The sequence below is a fragment of the Larus michahellis genome, chromosome 1 (genome assembly GCF_964199755.1).
Source record: "Larus michahellis chromosome 1, bLarMic1.1, whole genome shotgun sequence".
NCBI lineage: Eukaryota > Metazoa > Chordata > Aves > Charadriiformes > Laridae > Larus > Larus michahellis.
Window position 1 is genome coordinate 52010331 of NC_133896.1, and position 23237 is coordinate 52033567.

Genomic DNA, 23237 nt, shown 5'->3' on the forward strand with positions numbered 1-23237 from the left:
ATTAACTCCCCAGAACACGTGTATGTGACTGTAGATCCCTCTGTGTCAAGTCGTTGGGTTTGGTTTTTTTTAGAGGAGTTTAAGCCCAGGTAAGGAATGATTAGCATGTAATTAGCTGAAAAGCCAGAGATCTTCAGGCAATCTAGTAAGCGTGAATTATTGCCAGCCCTTAGCTAAAACAGCTTGTACAAAAGCCTGTGTGCTGCACATACGTAACCAATAGGAAATGGTTGTCTGATTGCATGAATTTTACACATCTTCCAGCTTTCTAATTGATCCGAATGCTACGTCTAGTCCTCTGAGGCATCTTGCATAAAAGACTTAAGATCCATAGAATTAAGGATTTTACTCGTTCGTCTATGTAATTTCCCACCTTCAGTAGATCACCAAACAATTATATTCTTCATTAATTAATCATGCCAGACCACAATATGTTTGTCGTCTCTATGAACAGGTGCGTTCTTATTATAACAACAATTGGGAATAAATCACGTAGCTGGCCTGTGGCTTGTTATGAGTTTCCAGTGGCGGTGTGTTTGTTGGAGATAGACTGAGCCTGGTTGTAATTTTCTACAAACCAATATCAGGCCAAAGAGCCACAGGAAAACATATTCTCACCAGTTCAAAGGAAACCTAACTGCTTTTCCACCATCAGGCAAAACTGAATTAGTTCCCTTTTCATCCTTCAACCAATCAGCATGTAACCCACAATAAATGGGAATGCTCCTGTGAGTAAAGGCATCCCTAGAGTTACGTGACTGTAAACCATACGGAAAAAACAATGGGTTTGGTAACATGTTAATGTATTTATTAATACATATTTTCATGTAGTAAATTCAATCTAGATTACCATATACAAGCTATAAATTCTTTTTACAAATGCAAAGCGATATGGGCACATTTAAAGTGTGGGGAAAGTACTTTGAAACAGACTCGAAGATTCAAGAGAAAACATAACTTTTTTTTTTTTCTTAGATGCAACATGCAAAATAAAATCTACCTTTAAATTTTGATATTACTTGAAATTAAGGCAAAAGGTAGAACAGCATTCCTACTGAATGTCAACGTAAACGCAAGGGCAAAGGAAAACAAATGGGTAACAGAACATTGTAAATGCAAAAAGGGCACAGTACAAGTAATCACTAGATAATATAATTTAATATTACAATATCAGAGAAAGGAAGAGTTTTACTAACTTACTTACCCTCATTTTTGCACATGCATCCTGTGTTGACTCTGTGCCTCTTAACTCTTTTACCAGCATAGAACCTAAATACTAAAATAAAAATACATTAAACTTCATTTCAGTAAAACTCCAGAACAGACAAACATCTGCAGAAATGCACTAAAACTGCCCAAAAAACCCATAGTAGTAGCAGTCAACTTAATGTATAGCTTCAGAGGTTTTTTTTCACTCTGCAGTTCTCAGATAAATCATTTAAACCAGTGTGTTAATCAACCTATGAAACAGGAATGCACAGCAACAAGTGTAACGGAGCCCTTGAAATGGTATCTGAAAGCCTTCCAGCTTATCACCTTGGTCCACTCAAACGACAAGCAAATACTCCAGATTCCATCTTAAAAATGCCATTTGATTTAAAAAAATGGAGAATCTGCCTTTTTTTTTTTTTAGCTGCCATCTGCCAAACTCACATTGCTATGTGTGCAACCACGTGGACGTGAAGGCCAGCAGCGATGTTAACCTCTGGATACTCAATATGTAACTAATTTATGTGCAAATATATAACAGAGCCCGATGCCAGCAAACAGAGAAAATAAATCTGAACTGAAAACTAGTTTAAACCATTATTTCTTCCTAAGGAAAAGCTGACCCTGAACTATCGTGTTGAAGCCTTTCCTGATCTGAAGAAGGGCTGGGTGCGAGGAAGCAGCAGGGTGCTGGTGCTGGGTCCTGGCTCAGCTCGCTGAAAGCCACCTCAGAGGAGCCTGCTCACCTCCGTGGGTCCACAAGGCAGCAAGTGCCTCACTGACACGTCCCGTTTTCTACCCGCCTCTTCCTCACTATGTCACTTGCTGGCACATGCAGTTTGAGCCCTCCCGCACCCTGACAGCAGGCTCTGCTCCTCTGGATTTGTTCCTCTGCGGTCTCGGTACCTCTCTACACCGCGTCTGAATGGCGCTGCTCCTCCAGGGATGGAGCTGGCAGCATCATCCCTGCCGTTCTCGCCTAGCAGCGAGCGGTCTTGTTACTGCTAACGGGGTTGCGCAAGAGCCACGCTCTGCATTTCTCCTATAGACACTACAGGCGTGTGCATTTCTGGATGTGCACACGTTCGTATAGCTCCCTGCACACAGGACGTTTCTGTATCTCTCTATGGTGTCACATGCAAGCCTGGCTTAATGGGGGAAAGAGGACAGCAAGCCACCCCTTGTCTTCTCCTCCCCAGGCACAGAGATGTCCCTCTTTGCATTTGCACTGCAGCGCAATGCCATGGCTTCTCAAGTCTTCAGTTCTAAGTGAGCAGCGTGGGAGGTGAAGAGAAGTCATGCCGCTGGTGAGAACAGGGTAGGTGAGCAGCCCACCACCGCTGCCTGACCCCTTTCATTCTACCACACTGGCTCCCCCTGGAAACAGCCTAAGCTGACCAAACCAGACAGCGAGCCAGCTTCATCTTAAATGAAAACCTATCAAAAATAACTTCAGTTACAGCCGAACACAAGCTGGAGCTGAAGAGAAAGTGTACTGGTTCAACTCTCTGGCCTCCTGACCTAAAGTAAGATATTTTCTTTAAAGCCTTCACTTCACACTGTGTATCACAGGAGTCTCTGACCTGCAAGAAAATGCATAAATATTTCAATGTAGGCAGTAGCCAACATGGTAATTAGTGAGAAACATTTTATAGGGCATTATAAATGGAAGGGTGAGCAACACCAACAGTACCAGATAAACACAAGCAGAAAGGAACGGATGAAGGGCATTGCTGGAGGACTGCAGATGTGAAAGATTCATAAACCAAGCAGCTGTGAGTCCAGCTGGGGGCTCAATGGTGACATGAATAGGCCTTTGGGCATTAATTTGATGGGACAGCTTGATATCGCCCTTGCAGAAGAACAACAAATTTAAAGCAAGCTCTGAAATTAGAAAATTAAACAGAAGTGTATTTAGTTGAACTGTGTCTTTTTCTGTATCCTGCTGTCTGACACCTTTAGTATCCTTAGGCTTCTCTGGGAAGGATGCAATTAATTTCTTCAATTCTTTGTATTTTGTTATTTTTTTATAGACTATGGCACAACAAATTGGTATTTCCTTGATAGCTACCAGTTGGTCAGGCATCAGGGAAAAAGCAGCAGTGCTTTTGAGCTCACGGCAGAACAAGAGGAAGGAAGAGAAGAGACAAGCAGCTCCTGTCCCATTTGCACAGCAGCAAGAAGCCTCAGCTGCAGGCATTCAGAAATGCTTCCCAGGATGGACTGTGGGATAGACAAACAAATCACAGAGGTACCGTCCAATTTAGTTGTCAGAAAAATCTGTAATTCTAGAAGGGAATTTTGCTTTCCTTTGACTCGCTGTGCTTTTGGAAATGTTCCTTCTCAAAGACTCAGAGCATGCGGGAGCAACACAGAGGACAGCCAACACATCAACTGAGTGATGTGGCATACAATTAAAGCTGCCCCTCCTATAACTTCCAAGCCAGGTTTTTACTCCGCAAAGCTGAGGTCATTACAGCTCAGGGAGCTGAGACAGTGCAGTGACGCATGATCCTTAGGAAAGGAAGATGTTTCCTTAATCAACAATAACTGGGATATTTTCATTTGGCAATTCCTTAATCACCAGTAATTTGGATATTCTTGGTCATCCCAACTTCATTTCTTTCATGATCCACATGCCTTCCAATCTACTACAAAGATTACATCTGATTATGAATTTACTGCTGGATCAAGTAAAGAGATGAAGCACTCTTGAGATAAACCCGTTCATTTTACTGAAAACTGAAAATATTTAAAGAACTAGGAGTCACTAAGCTTCCTTTTCAATTTGAGGTGCTGCATAGGAGGAGAGCAGGTGAGGTGGACCTTGACTGTGACTTGTTGAGAAAGGCAGAGGGTCTAGTTACTGGCCAGGAACAATCACTGCCTTCATGGCAATTTCTACCCCGTGAAGGTCTGGTGGAAGATAGAGACGTGCTCCAGTGAGACAGGTCTGTAACACCCCTTCTGCCCCTCCTCTGTGGGAGCCAGGCTCTGTCTCACCTGCACTTAGTCTCTAATTCCCACCTTTCCAGATATACTTTAAATCAAGTCCAGCAGCCCCCAACTAACCCCCCCCGCCCCGCCCCAGATGCTCCAGTGTTTGGTGAACACAGCATTATCCTAAAAAGCACTAAGGACCAAGCTCCTTCAGGTGAAGAGGATCTAAAACCCATGTCCTGGACAAGTGGTTGCTCCCCAGCTATTATGCTAAAGGCACTACAACTATTCAGCTCCTTTCCTTTGTAAGGTAAGTCAGCCTTGCTTCATTGGGTGGCCACCTCCGAGGAGGACACAGTGGTCTGGGAAGCACCTTCAGCAACTTTAACAGCACTTGCCAACAAAGTTGGAAGGGGAAATGTAGGAGTTTAAACAGGTGGGCTGAGGCACCTCTTCAACTCCACAGAAGCACCAGCCCCACCCCACCCCCCTCCAGCCCTATGACAGGGAACTCAAGGCTTCAGAAAAGTGTTCTTCATTTAAAAAATGAGGCTTCCAATATAACTTGCTGTTCTTCAGGAGACCTTCCTCTCCTTCACAAGCATTTATAACAGCCAGAGAACACTAATGGTCTTTAGCTGTAGAGGGAAGCTCGTTTTCTCCAGGGATGGGAAGTGGGAATCAGCTACAGCTATTGGGAGGTAAAAATAAATACTCCCTGCCCTGAAGGAACCGACTGCTACTGGTACCTTCAACTAGTTATAAGTTTGGGAGAGGTTTGAATGTGCCCTTGTCCCATAGACAGAAAACACTGCTCCAGGACCTTGATCTCCATCTTCCCTAGCTTCCTTCCCCAAAAGCAGGTGTATAAAATTCAGGTAAGGCAATACTTACTACTGTGCACACAGCATTAAGGTAGGCATGAGGATCCCACATTGTGTTTTATTATTTTTCCATAAGTACCAGACAGGGATTTGTGACAGATGAGAAGTAGCGGTGTTTGGTCTCACTGTCACTTCTACAACACTTAGCCACTTATTCATACTGTCATTTTGCTAACACTATTGCTACATGGACTGCAATATATCACAAAATTCATAGTAAAATTACTGTGCATCCTCGTGTCTCACTTATTACAATTACAGTATTTCAGAGGAAGTGGCCTGTCTCGTTAAAAGTGACTGAAAATTTAAATGAAAAAAAACAACAGTCTATCAGACTCTAAGATTAATAGATCTACCCCAAATCAAACCACTAAGTTTATCAACACTTACAAATGCTTTATAATCACATGACTGGAAGATGAGTTTCTCTGGATGATGTTGCCAATATTGTACAGGCGTTGATGCTGTGGCTTCATTTGGAGGTCGCAAGGTAATTGAAGGCTCTCCCCAGTCTCCTGTCTGAAAACCACAGTTCGAGATATAAGATAAGTTGCATGCAAATTCACTATAAAGTAGCCCTCCATTGTTGTGCTCAATTAACAATAATTTATTTTCTACACATAGAGCCATGTTACTAAAATAAGGGAATACAACTCCTACAACATTTTTCATGATTTAATTTATAATCCAAAGTCATCTTCTGTAGTGTTTAATGAGGCTTTAATTAAATCTATTTGGTTTGAGAATAAAGTCATTAGGCAGCGGAAATGTTCTTAAAAATAACTGTTTACAATACATATATGAGGATGAGAGCACTTGAAAAAAAAATCACGAGATGCACAAAAATGCCATTCACAAATTCCGCTACGTGTTTTACAAGCTTTTCTACACAGTTAATAAGTCTTCCATTATCCAGCACATATAACCGATAACTAACTTTCCTAAACGGCTAAATAACTGAGACTTGGCTTTGATCTGAAGACTTCTTATACATTCTTCAAATATATGAGGCATTCTTTAATCTCTTTATGAATATTTACTTTGATCACCTTCTCTTGATGTCTCATTGTAGAGTTACTAACATTGCCCTTCCACATTCATCATTCTCATTGATATAGGTGATTGCTTTCCTGAGCTGTCATCTCCTCTCTTTCCTCAAAGCCCTCAGAGAACATGGGTAGGACTGCAGTTTCCTGCCAAATCGCATTGCAGGACACCCTTCTCCCTTCCAAAAAGAGCCAACGCAGGCATGGGTGCAGGAATGCACCCAGCACCGCGGTGCTGGTCTGGGTTTCACCTGCCACAGTGCTGGTCTGGGTTTCACCTGCCACTGCTTATTTTTGGACATGGCTTTATTGGACCTGGGATGACCTCTGAGCCCTTGGGGGCTCCTTCCACCTTGCAGGCCCATGCAAAAAAATCATTACTTTGAGGTTATTGATTTTAACTGCTATCTCTCCTACTTTTGGCTCACATGTGTCCACGCTGGCCATGTCCTCAACACCAGTGATGCTGCCAAATCAGCGTCAGCTCACTTGAACTGAAAATGACCCGTGGATGGAACCCTCATCTTTACAAGCCCTCTTCCCTCTGTCAACAGCCCCACTTCTCCCTTTCCCTGTCTGGTCTGTCTCTGAATTCCCTTCTCTTGCCCACTCTGTCTTTTGGGGATCAGATTTCTCCTTCCCGATCGTCCTTCCTCCCCTATTGCCCCCTTCCTCCTTCCTCCCGCTATTTTACCCTCTCCTGTATGATTATTTCGATTTGGATTATGCTACTTCTTTCTTTACCTGCACTTATCTCTGTGTATTTTCTATGCATGTCATATTGTTAAAATATGTGTTGAAGCTGGCAAGGAATTGTCATCAACATTTCACACAGAATATGGCTAGAAGTTAAGACTTTTAAAGCAAAAAGAAGTTAAGCATCAAAAACACATGAAAAAATTCTTATCGAAGACAGTCAAAAGTCTGGCAAACTATCACATCCTACTGAATAAATCAGGACAGAGTAAACAAAACAAGTACATCATTTTCATGTGTCACAAAATAATGAAACGACACACATTTGCACAACTCTGCAATGAAAAGCAAGAGATAAAACTGGAAACATCAACATTACCCTGCCGATGTGGTAACTTCAAGCGAGTGAACATCATAAAACAAGTCGAACGTAGTTAATCTTGGCACTATTAGCACATCTACAAATTATAGAGTACTGTAATTTCTTTTTTGCCTAGGTAAGTTGCCTATATGCTATGGATATGACTTCAACCTCAAAATTGGAAAGGAAAGCAGCAGGAGCAATTGCTCCAGTTTTTGGCATTCTGTATCCACAGAAATTAATCCTTCTGACCACTAATGTGTAAAAACCTCCTACCATATTTAATCTGAAATGGGAATTTGATTTAAGAACCAGTTCTTATAAAATAAGGCTTTAACCATATTACAAGGGGTAAGGATCTGCACCCTTATTGTGGAGTCTGTGTTTAACTACGAGAGAAGATGGATTGCACCTATCACAAATTCTCAGTGTGTGCAGCTCTCTCTTATGAACTGTTCACGGCCACAGCTAACAGACCACTTGAAATAGTCCTTTTTTTTTTTTTCTTTTTTCCTAATAAAGGTACACTTCTGCATGCTCTGTGGAAGGAAGTTGTTCTCGGAAGGTACATCCTATCCATTTAGCAAAAGGTTATTACGATGGAACAGGAGTAAACCCAGAACAGAGAAGCTATAAAAGTTTTTTTGAGCACCGGTCTTTCCACCAAGGAAGCACGGGGATGGCCATGAGCTAGGAACAGAATTTCTACGGAATAAGTAACTCTGGGTAGTGCTGCAAACCCTTCTGTTGCTCTGGTCTGCAGATGACTCTCCTCGCACACGGAAAATGGGCAGTACTGACAAATTAAACAGGGTACATATGGAGTGAAACGAGTATGTCATTTTACAGTTTGACTCCCTTTTGCTTGAAAGATATTAAAAGCATTGTTTCTGTATGTAAATGAAGGGCGGTAACAAGAGGAACAGTGATTACCTCTCATATTGGTTCCATTTTACAAAGGAGCTAGCTCAAAAGCAATAATCATGAGGAAACGAGAAATAATCTTCAACCAAGCTAATAAAACTAGTGTACGAGACACTCCGAGCAGGACTGTGAGGAGACCACTCATTTGTATCCATTAATTGCTCAATAAATATATATATTGTCCAAGTATCTACTCCTTCTAAATTAGACAAAACAGAATTGATATGATTGCTGTACATGTCTCTAGGATGATCTAAACACGCAATACAGCTGAGGTTAAGGGCATGCAGAGATACTGGACTTCTGCTGCTCCTGACAGACCACCGCACCTGAAGACCTTTCATGTCCTTCAGCGTGTCTTGTGGAGGGAGCAGCTGCTAAGAAAAGCTGCATAAAATTAAACATTCCAGGTACAGATTATTATGATGGATGAAGAAGACATGTTATACACAATCATAACATCTTCTTTTGTACCTGTATCATGTTTTTTAATATTCAGCAGAAGTGGTTACTGGTCTCCTTTCCTTTGTTTCTCACCAAACTCCTTAGATTTTTAAACCGTACTATCTATTCATTACCTATTTAGACTGAGTTATGACAGGGTAGTCTCCAAAGCCCAGATCAGAACCATGAAGATGTTTAGAAGTGTAAGTCCTATTACATATTCCCCATGCAATTTCCTCTTTTTTTTTTTTTTCTTTAAAGGGAAGAAAGGCTTTTAAACAAGATTTAGACAGCTAAATACTTTCATAAATGTGGGCCTAAAAACCTCCACAGGAAAAAAGAGCTCCTCAGCTGACCGACTCTAGTCAGATACTGAAATTCTGAGATTTAGGATGTGATGATGGCAATTTACTTCAGGTAAAATACAAAGTAGGAACATCTTTGACCCAGAGAAGACTTGAAACGACAAGTCTGAAGTCTGGGGTAGAAAAATACGAATTTCTAGTAGTTCTAAACCTGAGGAACTGGTGTGGAACCACTCATGGGTGATGTGTTGAGATTCATAAGCACCTAAAACTGTTTCAAGCAGTACAGAAATGTTCGTAAATTGCTGTACAGGACCAACTATGATGTTTGATTTCATTTTTAAAAATAGATATGATAGGATAAGGATTTTCTGGTTTGAATATTTAATTTGCAATTATAAGAAATAATCAAACATTTAAGCTTATGTATTTTTTATGACACAATATACGTATGGAGATTTTTATCTCTCTGATGAAGTAGGAAGGCGAGAGATGATTTATTCCTCATCTAACTTTACAGCTCATCAGACAGCTGTGCAATTTATCACGTGTTTTTTGCTGTACTGCCTGTGTTTTAAGTATTCTAACCTTGCCATGCCTTTAACCGGTGCCTTTCCTCTCTCTGGCCTCAGTCACCTTGAGAAAAAAGATTTCTTTTACCCCACATTTCGCACATAAAGAATTTACAATCACAAAACGGTCTCAAGTCAGGTGCCAGAGTGGTAAAGATCCAGGCCTTTTACAGTGACAACTTTTAACCATAAAGGTCGTAGCCTTGAAGACCAATATCTCATGCTCTTGCAGTGCTTCATAACCCTGAAAATGGGCAGATGTGCACTTCTCAGTGCTCTGGAAAGGGTCAGGTGCTTGATCTCAAATGAGCTACGGAAGCAGATTACTGCTATTAGGTAATTTTTTTACAATTGTTGCGCATTTTTCCATCTCACCCCATTCTCCGAGAACTGTATCTGACTCACATTAAAGCCACCTGGAAGTAGTCACGGGTAAGAAGTAATCTCAACACAACCTCTATGAAATCTAACACCTGCCTCAACTTTTTATAAAATGTCGAGTTAAAAATCCTCCACGCTACAGGGAAAAAAAAAAAAAAAAAAAAGGCCTGGTTTTGAGTGGCTTGAATGTATTCATTTTTAACAAGGACCACCTCTTATAACTTTTTACCTGTTACAGCCTCATGCCTGGTTATGGTAACGTGCATTAGTCACCATGACAACAATAAATCGGAGCACACATAGATACAACGCTTCTGGCTGAAAAATTAATAATTTTCTCCCTGTAAGAATTTTAAATGCTCTGTGGAGCAGCCAAATCCTCATTATTTGCTTACATGTTAATTCCTAGAGCGAGAGAAATTTTTTTAGCTCCTTTTATCTTTGGTTTTTGAAATAATGGAAACCGGTCCACAGGCGTACTTACATCTTAAAAGCTTCTAAAAGCTGGGTGGCCAAAGCACCCCCTCTTTGGCAGAAATGCTCCAAGCAGGTGGTTGTATGACAGAAATTAGGAGATATCTACAGATCCTCTGAAATACCATGCTGAACGACTGGCTGTCGTCCTTACTACGCTGCAATATGGATCACCGGGTTTGCCCTCACGTGCACAGCACGTGTGACTCTGTCCCAGAAGTGACGAAAATTCAGAGCACCACCACCGTTACCTCCAACACCCCGAAAGGGCCTCTGCAAACACGGCGTGCTTCTCAGCGAGGCAAAGCCTATAGATCAACACAGAAAGGGCAGCACAACACATTGTGGGGGTGAAACTGTGCAAACCCAGCCGTTTACACGGTTTCTCGCTTTGGAAAAGTGAGCAACGAAAACACCAGGAACAGAAGTCAAAGCTCCCCCTGAGCGAGCAAGAGAGACTGCTGCTGGCAATCCCCCCGCGTCCTGTATGTACACCATACAGCCGACAGATGCTAACCACACGGCATGATACACGAATGCGCGCACACATAATCCCCAAAAAAAGGGGGCGGACAAGTTATGGACTTTTTTTTTTTTTTTTTTGTCATTTCAGCGACGTGACACCCGTAGATAACACCACGGCAACAGACTGTACATCCATAGAGTGACAACATAGCCATTTATCGCTGTATCTTACATTATGAACCTGATGAATCGATGAGAAAGGATATCCTGCATTCTGGTTGGTCCAGATCTCACAGACAGAGGACTGCTAATATAAACAGAAAACTACATCTCATCTTGTAAATATTAATGCACTGCAACTGCCAAAAGGCAAGAATAATTAAGAAAAGGCTTGCAATAACATTAAAGAAGGAAGTAAAACAGATGTTAAAAGTAATTTTTTTATTTATTCACTGACAATATTTTGGACTGACTGGAAGGAAACATAGCTTATTCAGAGACCTTAGGAGAGGTTTCAAACTGTGAGCACAAGAAAACAATTTAGTCAGAAGTGCTAGTGATGTAAAGAGATAAAGTTATGCAGGCATAAACAGAAAATGCAGACAGCAGAAAGAAATACTGGTTACTTTCCATTTTTGGCAAGGAAGGAGTTTGGAGTCAACATCACAATTAAGTTTTGAGATCTGAATCTCTCTCTCTGTTGGAGACTTTCACAGGGAGAGAGGAAGGGAAAAATCTGGCAATACAGTCAACAGGAAAAATCAGTTTTCTTTATAACAATTACCAGAAAAGAATGCATTGCAATTAAGCGAAGCTGTTGCCCACCATCTCCTTCCAACAACAGTTCCTTTGCATACAAAGATAAAGATAATATCACCTTTGGTATTGACCATGACCCCGCTGTACATAAAAGAAAGGTTTCAGTCTACCTTCTACGTGATTGTACAGATAAGTCTGTAGTTGCAAAGCAAAGTAAGCATACTGTAGCATCTCTAGCAAAAGCAACAGAACTAGGCAGGCACAGCATTCACCAGCACCTTTTACATATTTCGTTGTTTGGACACTCATCAAGAAAGCATCTGTGACACCTCAGCAAAAGCTAAGATAACATTTTACAGTAGCCAGGCAACTAAAACAAAGCATCAGACGTAGGATCTGCCCACAGTATCTTCGGCAGGCAGCAACAAAAGGCAGTAAACACGCACGAAAAATGCAACCGCAGCATCCAGAATAGGTAGCAATTAATAGATCAGTAATTTAACCACAGCAAGAATGTGCATTGCTGGTTCACGTCAGCAGCAGCAGCAGCAGGAATTTAGCACCGATGCTCAAAACAACCCAAAGAAGTGCAACTCTTCTTAGAAATATGGCTCTTGCTCTTACCTTTTGTAGCCTGAAACCTGGCTGCCTGGCTGGTAACGGACTAGGTTGTCACTTCTGGTTACTGTCAGGGCAAGCTGGCATCCTCTGGACTGACTACTGAGCTCTGCCGGACAGGCTGGTGGCTGCCTAGTGTTGTTAATTGTCCCTTATTTCCTTCACGATCTGAAATGCATGTACACACATCCCTTCCCCCAGCTTCAGTAATTCTTTCACTTTCCTGTATCCAGTTAGTTTCTTCTCCCTTCTCTTGTTTTCAAAGCTATTTGCTTCTCCTTCGTGATGTGCTGCGCTCTACATTTTGATAGCATTAGCTAGTAAAAACTTCAACTTTGGTTCACCGATTTCTACCTCATCCTCTGCAACTTGCTAGAAAACGGTCCTCGTCCATGTGACGGACACGTACTCCCAGTGCAAGGCCAGCAGCAAACACCGCTCCAGCTACTTCTGCTGGACACTAGAATTAGGACATTTCACTAGTTGGCACTAATGACCTTTTTTTTCCCTGCACGTCAAGCAAACTGACTTCCAGATGCTCCGGCCATTCCCATCACTGGGATGCCTATGTTTATTTTTGGGGGGGGCAGAATTCCTGAATGGGAAACCAGGGCAGCAGGTTGCGCCTCTGCTTTTCAAGAGAAGGGTAGAAGAGAAGGCATTTCCGTGCCAGGTGCAGCATCCCCAGGCATCTGGTAATTAAGGAAACTTACTGCACTGCTGTTTGGACACACTCGCTGAGGTCCTGAAAGGAGTAAGGTAAGGCAGCACGGTACCGTATGCTACCAGATGTTTTACTTCTCCCTGGCGCTAGCGGTGCTGGCATGAGGTTGCCATGATGCTGTGATATCATACAGCCAGTTCTCACCATCTTGCTATTCTGGAGGCAAAGGCGCATCCTTAAATTCTTCCCCTCATGAGGGCTCCTCTTTAGGGAGCGGTGCCTCCGCCAGACCATCCAGGAGCCGGTGCCTGTCCCCATGCGGCGGAGGCTTGCGGGGCTCTCCCGCCGTGATGCTACGCTGGCAGCGATGCTGCGACAGCAGCCCCACCACGCTGCAGCGCCTAATCATACATAAATACACCAGATACGTCTAGCGGCTGCTTTGGTGCTATCTCAGGAACGGGTAACGCCACCCTGCAGTAAAGTGTGTCCGCAAGCTTTCAGTTGCTCCATTTTAAAAAAGGGCAGGGAATCAATCGTTTCTCATACATTCTGATGGTACCCACCCTGACCCTCCCTCGTCTTCTTCCCCACAAAAACTGGAGGGATTAGCGCACCCCCCCCCCCCCCAGGAGTCAGGAGCTCCCAATGTGATGCCCTTCTTTGACTGAGGGAATTCACACCTACGTATTTCACCTTCCTCTTTCACAGGTTAAAGCTGCAGAAGATAGGCTGTCTTCAACCCCTTTTATGAAGGGAAGCCCTTCTTATTATTTTTAATTCTTTGGAGGAAGAAGAGTGCATAAAAGCGATATTTGGAGCACTCACGTGTGAGAGGCAAGTTCTGAGTGCAGGTCTCTGCTCCAAGGACTGTTCAAGTCAACTGCCCCCATCACGCAGACCTACCTCCAGAATTACAGGTTTGGAAGAGCTAGGATTAAGCTAAATCACCTTTAAATACAGGTGACTTGATTTATTAAGTCAACAATAAATCAAATGGACCAGCAGAAACTGAGAATTACCCGTGACTGTATGAATGCCCAGTCAGAAGGGCAGCGGTGCAAATCTCATTACTCAGTTCCGCGCTCATTAATGTTTGAATGACTAAGGTACTGAAATGCAGTACAAAAGGAACATTAATTTTATGGAAGGTAATGAACTCAAATACAGAAACCAGCCTTTTCCTTGCACCACTGTAAAAATATTTAGCATTTACTATATACATATTTTATGTTTTCAAAGTGCTGAAATTTTTTAATGAATTATGAAATCCCCAGGAGAAGTACTTAAAGTTGCATACCCTTGTGCTGAAGAGGAAGGAAACAAGGAGAGGGAAAAGGTTAAGTGAGTATCTGAGGCCAGAAAATAGGCAGTAGGAGGGAGAATTGGGATTAGGCTTCAAACACTTGTAATTTTCAGCTCCCAAAACATATGCCCTCAAAAAGAACGAAAAGAATTCAATCTGTGCATGCACTTCCACGATAATAAACACAAATACACTTGGGCACTTAATACCACTGACACAGAGGTTCTGTGAAAAAGACAGCTTAATGAAGAACATTTTCCTAAGTAATATGGTAAAGAAGAGCAAAAAAATAGCATCAGCTATTGCCTGATTACTATCAAACATGCGCTTATCTTATTCTCCCAGAAAGATAAATGGTTACCAGTAACACTGCAACAAGACTCTACTATCAGGATACCATTTTTGTGATAGTTATAGATGTCTCATGCATAAAAGATGTCCTTGTCTAGTCACCGTGGGACACAACTCTGACGGGCGTGAGGGACAAAGGAAGGAGGAAAGAGAATGGCCTGCTCTGCACAGCTCCTGCCATCTGCTACCCATGATACAGGTGGCTGGTTCAGGGTGGGAGAGGGAAGGCGGGAGGTGAGGCTCCACATTACCTGCTCTCCATTCATCTATCTCCCTTCCCTTCCCAGCAATCGCTGTACTGACGTGGTCTCCTAATCACTTTATGACTGTCTTTTAAAAGAATTAAGGACATTCTCACTTCTATTTTTTTTTTAACTTAACCTGCTTGATTTCAAGAAAACACATTCAAGTAAGAAATAGTATTTCTTATTCTTTATAACTCCCTCAGTGACAGAAGACAATAGGGCACAATTACTTTGTCCACCTGTTGTAAAGTCAGTAGCCAATCATGTTACAAAGTGTTTGCACACTTCCATCCGCATCCAATCTTTCTAATTACTCATATATTTACTGGAAAAGCTGGAGGACAGTACATATACAGATCTTCAATGTTGTGAGCTGTGTTGGACACAACTTGGCATTTCACAAGGTGAACAAAATTATCTGAGGAGAACAAACTTTAGCTTTCATCCCTATAGATGTGGAAGACTTGGTTGATAAGCTGAAGACAGAAAGTACTGTCTTCAGTGATCTGTGTACTGAAAGTGATCACAAACCAGTAAGATTGATCATGGAAATTATACACTTTCTAAGGAGAGGAAAGGAGGAAAGCAACAGAAAAGAGTACCTGGACAGCACACGCAGAAGGAGCAGGAGCTAGGTGGAAGGCAGTCCTGATGTACTGTCAGTGTACTTCACTCAAGGGCACTTTAGGAGAAGTCAAAGATTTACCCAAACTAGGAGCAATCATCCTCACAAAGTCATAGAAGATACTGAAAGGACCAAAAAAGGGCTAAAAGACTATTTAAGATGAGGAGAAAAGGAAGATTCGGAAAGTTATAGCCAGCCTAACTGCAGGGACCAGCAAGTTACTAGAAATCTTTAAAAATTCAGTCACCATCCCCTGGTCCTCATGGCCTATAAGACCTTCTGACATTGCTTCTGGCCACCTGAAATAAACACATAGGAATATGTGAACGTATGTGTGTATATCTATATCTATGTATATATTATTGAAGATAACAGAGAAGCAGCATAATATTGCCTGCCACGTGTTACCCGAGACAGCTTCTATGAGCCAAGAAAAATACAAGATGTTTATAATGAGGTTGTTCACTATGAATCATCTCAGATCAAATTTCCTTCCTTTGTTGGAAAACTGGACGACTAAATCAGCAGCAGCAAGGAGAAGCACAGCAGGACTCAGACACTGACGGCGCGACTCCTGATGCGGCGACACATGACGTGCCCCATACACAAACTAGCTTAAGTCGAACTGCACTGGTTGCACAAGAAGTTGAAAGGCACATTTAGGGAATGACTACCGGTATTTAAGCACAACTGGACTGGAACACGCCAAGGCAACCTGCCAACGACCTGCCCCACGCAACGGCTTGGAGGAGAGCTCAGACTCTCTAGGCAGGATCCAGGAGTCAAGGACTTTCCAGAACGGGGTAAGAACTGAAAACGGATTTGATGTACTACAGAAATCGGTCAGATGAAATTTAGTAAGACAAGAGTATTCCTTGGAAATGCAAGATTAAATATGTAAGTAAAATAACAACTAAATTAGGAGATTAATTTAACAGGAAGATGGGGAGAGGACACATGAGATCTGGAAGTTTTAGTATACTTTAAATTAAATACAGGTCTCTTGCAAAAGAACAAGCAAATAAATCACAGGATAATTCAGGCTGGGAGGGAGCTGAGGAAGTTTCCGTTCCAAGCCCAGCTCAAAGCAGGAGCAGCTGTGAGACGAGACCAGGTTCCTTCATCCAGTCAGGTCTTGGAAATCTCCAAGGACAGAGACTGCACAACCTCTCTGAGTAACCTGTTCCCTGTCTTGCTTGTCCTCCTGGGCAGGAAGTTTCTCTTCCCATCCAGTCATCACTTCTCCTCTTTTAGTTTTTGCACCTAAAGTCACCTTTTCCCCAGCCAGCCCCCGTCCCCCAGCCTCCCCTCAGAGGGCAAGTGCTCCAGCCCCCAACCATCTCGGTGGCCCTTCCCTCGACTCTCCTCTCCTAAATAAAAAACGGAGGTATTTGATAAAAGTAGCATATTGTAACATATGGGAAGGAACTTTTGTGCCACATGCAGCCAGCAGCGAGGTCTCATATGGGGTGGCATCCAGCTTTAGCCACTGCACTTCAAGGAGGATGGAGGCACACTGAGGGAATCCAGGAGAGAGTAACAACAACAACAAACAGAAGTCTAGAAAACACCAGTGCATGGCCCTGGTTAGGTAAATGTGGGTCCCCAATGGTCTGTTCACCCCTGAGCTGGTCTGCGAAGTTTGTTGGTGAACCCTGATCTTCTGCTGCCTTCTCCACGTCTCCCTGGCAAGGCTCACCCTCTCTCGTACCCCCACCGTCGCAGAGTTGGTGCACGGGGACAAGAGGAGCTGCTGAAAATAAACCTCCAGGCTTAGTCCCTCACCGCCTCTCCCTCTGCGCCTCGCCACAGGGCTGAGCCTCGGGAAATCGCTCCCATCCCCTGGCACTGCAGCCCCAGCGAGGGGCAGAGGGAAGGAGAGGAACATCAGCAAACCCTGCTCCATCTGACGCCCCTTATCTAACTCACTAACTGTAATCCAGCCTAGCTCCAGAAATGAAGACAATTTTGGATCAAATCCCAGAAAAATCACTCTTGGCAATGCGAACAATCTTTAAAGGTGCAACAGCTGAAGGAAACAAATGAAAATCGGATGAATGGGGCTGTCTGGCCCCTTTTGTAATCGTCACTCCAAATGTTTCAGGACTGTGGGAGAGCAGTTGTGCTGTCTCAATAGATGTTGCTTCCCCGAATGTTTCCAGAGCTCTAGAGAGAGCTTGTCTTACTGGCAGGAATAATTGCAGATCCTCCTTCAAAAACAAGATCTTCAGAGATGGAAAGTGAAATTTGAAACTAGTATTTCTTTTAGAGAAGCAGAAATTAGAAATAACACTTCTTATTAGAACAAGTATATATGTTTTGCATGGGTATATTCCTTTTGCTTCTCCTGAAAATACTTCACATGAAGATTTGCAGAACATCACTGGCCATCTTGGAATGGCTTTCTTGCAGGAAGGCAGCAGGTGACGGATGTGAGCAGCGACACCACGCTCCAGGTCAGTGCACCCTGTCGGCAGCTCCCAGCGAGGTTTCACAAGAAGGTGTGTGCCACAGCCAGCACACTCCAGGAAGGGAGACGGCTGGCCCAGGACCACAGCAAGCCTGCAAAGACTGTCCCCTCCAACTGGTGGCAGGGCGAGAAGGAAAGCCAACTTCCCATGCTAGAGTCACAGAATCACAGAATGGTTTGGGTTGGAGGGGACCTTAAAGATCGTCTAGTTCCAACCCTCCTGCCATGGGCAGGGACGCCTCCCACTAAACCAGGTTGCTCAAAGCCGCATCCAGCCTGGCCTTGAACACTTCCAGGGATGGGGCATCCACAACTTCTCTGGGAAACCTGTTCCATTGCCTCACCACCCTCACGGTAAAGAATTTCTTCCTACTGTCTAATCTAAATCTCCCCGCTTTCAGTTTAAAAAGGTCGATGGTCTAGGTCCTGTGCACCTCCACCTCTTCCTCCATGCAGAGCTGTACTTCGCACATTTTCCTCTGACGAGAAAAGACTAATAACACAGCTGTGCTCCTCTCTCACCCAGATGACATGCGTTGGCCATCTTCTCTGATAGGCAGTCCGCTTTCCTTTGATTTTTATCTCCTAACCCAGCAGTCGGGTTCCTGCTGGGGAGGTCTGACTGAGGATCTTCCCAGCAGTTTGCTACTGCCCAGCTTCTGGAGGTGCAGCTCTACAGCCGCGGCTCTGGCCCCGGGATGCGCAGCCAAGCCTCTTCTGATCGACGACACCCCTTCTGCTGGTGCTGCCAGCCACAAGTGCACCCCAGCCTTTTAGCCTTGCATAGAGGATACAAACTTCTGGACAAACACCACCAATGAAGATCATGAGACTCTGGTCCCTGAACATTAGGTACAAGTATCTGCATTTTAGCCAAAACCAACCAAACAAACAAAAAAAACCCACCACCAACAAAAAGTGGGCTCTTTCAGAAGAGCACTCCAAACTCTAAGTACAACAGTACAACTTTTTTCCAGTAGCTCAAAAAAGTAAATGCTAAATATTAAAATTCAGCTTTGACTCTGAAATGTTCAAATTTTCAACAAGAATAGTTTATTTGACAGTAGAAACTACCTGGTCTTCTCCATTTTTCATACAATCCTCCTCCATTTTTCATACAATCTTTCCAATGTAGAGCTTCTAGCTCACAGGACTGAGTGTGAAAAACAGTAAATTAATAAAGAACATCTGTCCCCATCTTGAAAGAACATCTGTCCCCATCTTGGTGTAGTATTTATGGCACAAGTTTGGATCATTAATACCAAATATAGACCCGACTTCCTTAATTCCATATGCTGAAGCAGCATGTAGGTATGATCCACATCCCACGGCTTTATTTCTAAAATGCTAGCTGCTGTAACACTCTTGAAAAAAATTATATCTTTTTATTCAGACAGAAATTACTTAGATTTTTCATAATGCCTTTATCAGTTTACTTGTCCATTAAATACACAATACCGCAGGGATTTACAGATGGAAGTTTGTTGAAATTTACAGTTCAAGATACAACCCTCTGTGGCATTAATATCTGAATTAAAAAGACAACTGTCAGTGACACCTATAGTATGCAACAAAAATAGATCCGGTTAAGCATTTTTCTTTCGATGTTAAATTGAAGGTCCCCATAGCTCAGTCATCTTTTCATATTAAAAATAAAACGCACCTGAAAACACGAACCTTAGAGCATTTTGTTTGGTTTTAAAATGGCTGTCTATTCATCCTTACAACATACACTATTTTAACCTTATAAAAAATGGAAGAAACCTTAGAAATAAAAACAGAATGAAATAATCTAGACAACCCTATTTTTGTACTTATTGCTTCTTAAATCCACTGATAAAGAATTCTGTCGTTTCACAAGTAATTTCAACCATTCATAAAATCCATTCTTCGTTGCTTCTTAGATAATCTCATTTTACACACCAGTATTCTGCTGGGTGTATTTCCTTCATTCACCGTAAATCTTTAAATCCTTCCAAAGCAGAGAAGGAGACAGGAAAACAAACAGGAAACAAGCAAATAAAAAAGATGTCATACTGTGGTTAAAAGTTAAAAAACTAAAAGTGGGTCCTCTAGGACAAGGTTCTATTTTTGGCTCCTTCAAACTTTCAGTGTCATTTTGGCCATCTTGCAACATCCCTGTACCTCAATTTTCTCAGCTGTAAAACGGAAAACATAATTCTAAGCCTCGTAGCCCCACAGTGCACTGGAATTTTGAATGCATTAGTATCTGGGAAGTATTTGGAAGATATTATTGAGTTGAAGGTTTATTTCAGAAAGCAGAAAAAATATTTCACAATTTTCCTATAAACCTGCCTTTGCTAATTCTGTCTCTTGTTTTTATTACACTTTTCCTCCATTGTAGATAAAGGATCTCAGATACTAACTCCATTTAAATGACTATCTATCTCCTGCATATCAATGCTAATCCTTCAATGAGTTATTATATCTCACAAAATGATGTTACAAAGCAGAATCCCAACAATCGAGGTAGCTTTACTTCAAGCTTACTACCCAGTCATTACAAGGACCTTACATTTAAGTATCTCGTGTTTTAGGGAAAAAAAAAAAAGAGCCCTCAGACCATGGGACCAAAGAACCCAGAAAGACTTTCAAAATTAAGTCTGGGTTCATTATCTCTAAGAAAGAACTTCTGCTGCCCGCCTTTGTGAATAATTTTTCCAACTCTGTGAGATCTGAAAGGATTCTCTTCCTGCCATCACAGCCCACTGGGATGCCCCCCATATGGGCCATGACTAGGTTTATCCTACCAAATAGCTTCATCTGACTCATTATCCGTTTTTTCTCCTGGAGGCAGACACAGCCTGGAGCTTTCCCAAGAGCCCTAAAGAGGCGCCCACCCACCGCCTCCTGAAATGACAGACCTCTCCCATCCCATGGTGCTTCGCAGGCTCAGCCCCGTGGGGAGAGCATCCCTCAGCATCGGGGTGATGCCTGACCCTCCTGCACGACCCAGCTCTGCTTCGGCAAAGAGCGGTGTGGGCAGAGGTCCTCCGCCAGCGGGGAAGATGTTTTTGGCCCCTGGTTCCAGCTCGGGGGAGGGTGCAGCGCTCTGAACAAGGGGCTGTATGGACCAGAGTGGCTAAAAGCACCGTATGCCACAGGCTGGAGCAATAAATAGCAACAGCCTCGGGGCTGGCAGCCTGGGATGTGCTTGCAGCTAGTACCTAAAGCTACTCTGCTGCCTGGAGAATTATGAATCTTAGAGACCTGACATTTTAATTGGTGTATTTTAATGAACTTAGCTACGCTTCCTTTTAACCTCCAAAGTTCTTCCCGGCAAATATATATCTCTCCCCCTCCGTCCCCCTCCTCCATGATTTCAGGGGTGAATGAAGAGCCCGATCCCTTTAACAGGACTCCTCCTATTGATTTCAGTTCCAAGTCCTTAGGCTTTGCCGCTATGATTTCCATTCTGTTTTAAAGGTTTAGCCAATCTTGAGAGCAATCATCTCAGTTATTTTAAACTATGTTAATTTGAACGTATTAATCTACAGTTTGCAGGCTCAGAATTCAACATCCACAGTCAAAGATGACTCAGACTATTCAATCCTTCCTGGATTTTTTTTTCCCCCCATTTTTTGGAAAACAAACCATCTCACAATCTTCTATATTACCTTTTTGGCAGTTGTGAATTATCCAACCAGACGTCAAAGACTTTCGAAGTTGGACAACCAACTGGAGAGTTGGATGATCAAACCTATTCCAGTGGGGAACCTAAATTGGTTAGACTCATTGTTTGTATTAGGATTTTCCCCTCAGGTCACAAACAGTCTGCTAGGGAACTGCGAATGAAGGTACATGCTGGCCTTGAGACAAAACCACCCACATTAAGTAAATTTAAATCAGTGCTTCCTCCAGGAAACAAAGTGTTGTATTACTTACAAGCAGATTTGATTATGGTTTAGAGAATTGTTTAAAGCCATACAGCAGATGAAAAGAAAAGAGACTTAAACCGATGTGCTCATTGTTTTAACAAACACCGGTTGATATCTGATGCAAAGATCAACATGCTTGATGACTCCCATGTAAAAGTTTAGTGAACACACGGGCCATAGCAAAGACAGAAACATCAGATCTCACAATTTTCTTAAAATACCTTCAGATTTTAGATTTTAAATTGAGGCTAAAAATAGTCTTATCTTAACATTTCTGAAACAAAATCAAGTTCATGAAAGCAATACCATGAATAAGCTCTCAATACCATGTTGGTCTCTCTTTTCAAGGCCATAAAAATACCCATTAATCTGATGTTAAGAACACACCTAAAACCCTTCCAAAAAATCACACGATCAAAGATGTCTTTATGCACGTCCATCTACTATAGCATTCAGTAAACATGCAGATTCATACAGCAGCATGCAAACAGCCTAGCAAAGAAAGGGTTAAGACAAAGAATATCCTCAAAGCAATTCCAACAATCACTCTAGATTATTCTGTTTGTGAGAAGTATTCTAGCTGGCAAGCAGGACTGGTATCAGCTCAGAAGTTGTTGTTGATCTGACAAAAGCCAAAGGAACCTGCAAACTGCACGGAGGAAGTTGATGGATAAAAAAACCCGACATGGAGCAGAAGGCTCACCTTAAGAATCAGTTGGATCTCCTTCATTTTCCAGAAATAATTATTTTACCTTTAATTTCAAAGGGACTTTGGGGGAAAAGATCGAAGGCAATATAGTTCATTTTAACAAAGCACATATTGCACAAAATAAATTTAAAAATCTATTTTGGGCCTAGGATGGTTGAAGAAATCCCTGATTAGCCTCTTAATGGGGTGAGTCCAATTTAGTGAGAATGATCACCAGAGGGAGTCATTGACTTTCCCATTAAAGTCAAAGGGAATTTTACATACATCAGGAGTGCAGAATTTGGGGGCAGAGCTGAGAAAGACTCCAAACAGATTGGAGTTCAGGGACTAACACAAAACACTGCTTTACAGATTTCATCTGAATCCATTTTCCCCTTTGGAGTCCCAAAGGATGGCTGCTATATTCCATGGTGAAAGTTAGACAGAAGGCACTGAAGTCATTCATTCAGTGGGTACCCACTCCCACAAAAAAAAAAATAAATATCCCAGCACTTCATTGGTTTTGAAGTGGTTTGGAGTGGTGTAAATATGAACTGCTCAGTTCTCTCTTTGGATATGCAACATATCACAGTCCTTCTGGAAAAGCAATTTTTAACAGCCTAAAGAAAATCTGCAGGTGCCATATATGAGAGTGTGTCACACCTCTTGGGAATATCAGGACTTCACACAGGAAAAGAAAAGAGTGAAAAAGAGAGAGGAAGAATTGCTAGCTTTTTTTTTTTTGTCTTTTTTTTTTTTTTCCCTTCAATGTTAGTGACTAAAGGAGGAAGTGGGAATAGGGATTTGTGACCCAAGGGACAAAAGAAACTAAGTAGATGAACCAGTCTACTCAGCCATGAGCAAGTGGGCACTTCATGCTCAGACACCTAAATTTCATGACCTTCAAAGAA

General features: G+C 42.4%; 1 protein-coding gene across 6 annotated transcripts in view; it reads right to left on the reverse strand.

The window, feature by feature from the left end:
• The window catches only part of ANKS1B (ankyrin repeat and sterile alpha motif domain containing 1B), a 448856-nt gene that overhangs the window by 24996 nt on the left and 400623 nt on the right, over window positions 1-23237 (reverse strand). For 3 of the 6 annotated variants that reach the window (XM_074575771.1, XM_074575803.1, XM_074575780.1), the window contains 3 exons: window positions 10934-11008; window positions 5424-5552; window positions 1205-1276 (listed from right to left, as the gene is read on the reverse strand). In XM_074575771.1, the coding sequence (XP_074431872.1) occupies window positions 1205-1276; window positions 5424-5552; window positions 10934-11008 (276 nt within the window). The remainder of the gene's footprint in view (window positions 1-1204; window positions 1277-5423; window positions 5553-10933; window positions 11009-23237) is intronic. The other 3 variants (XM_074575789.1, XM_074575760.1, XM_074575799.1) reach the window with 2 other exon arrangements.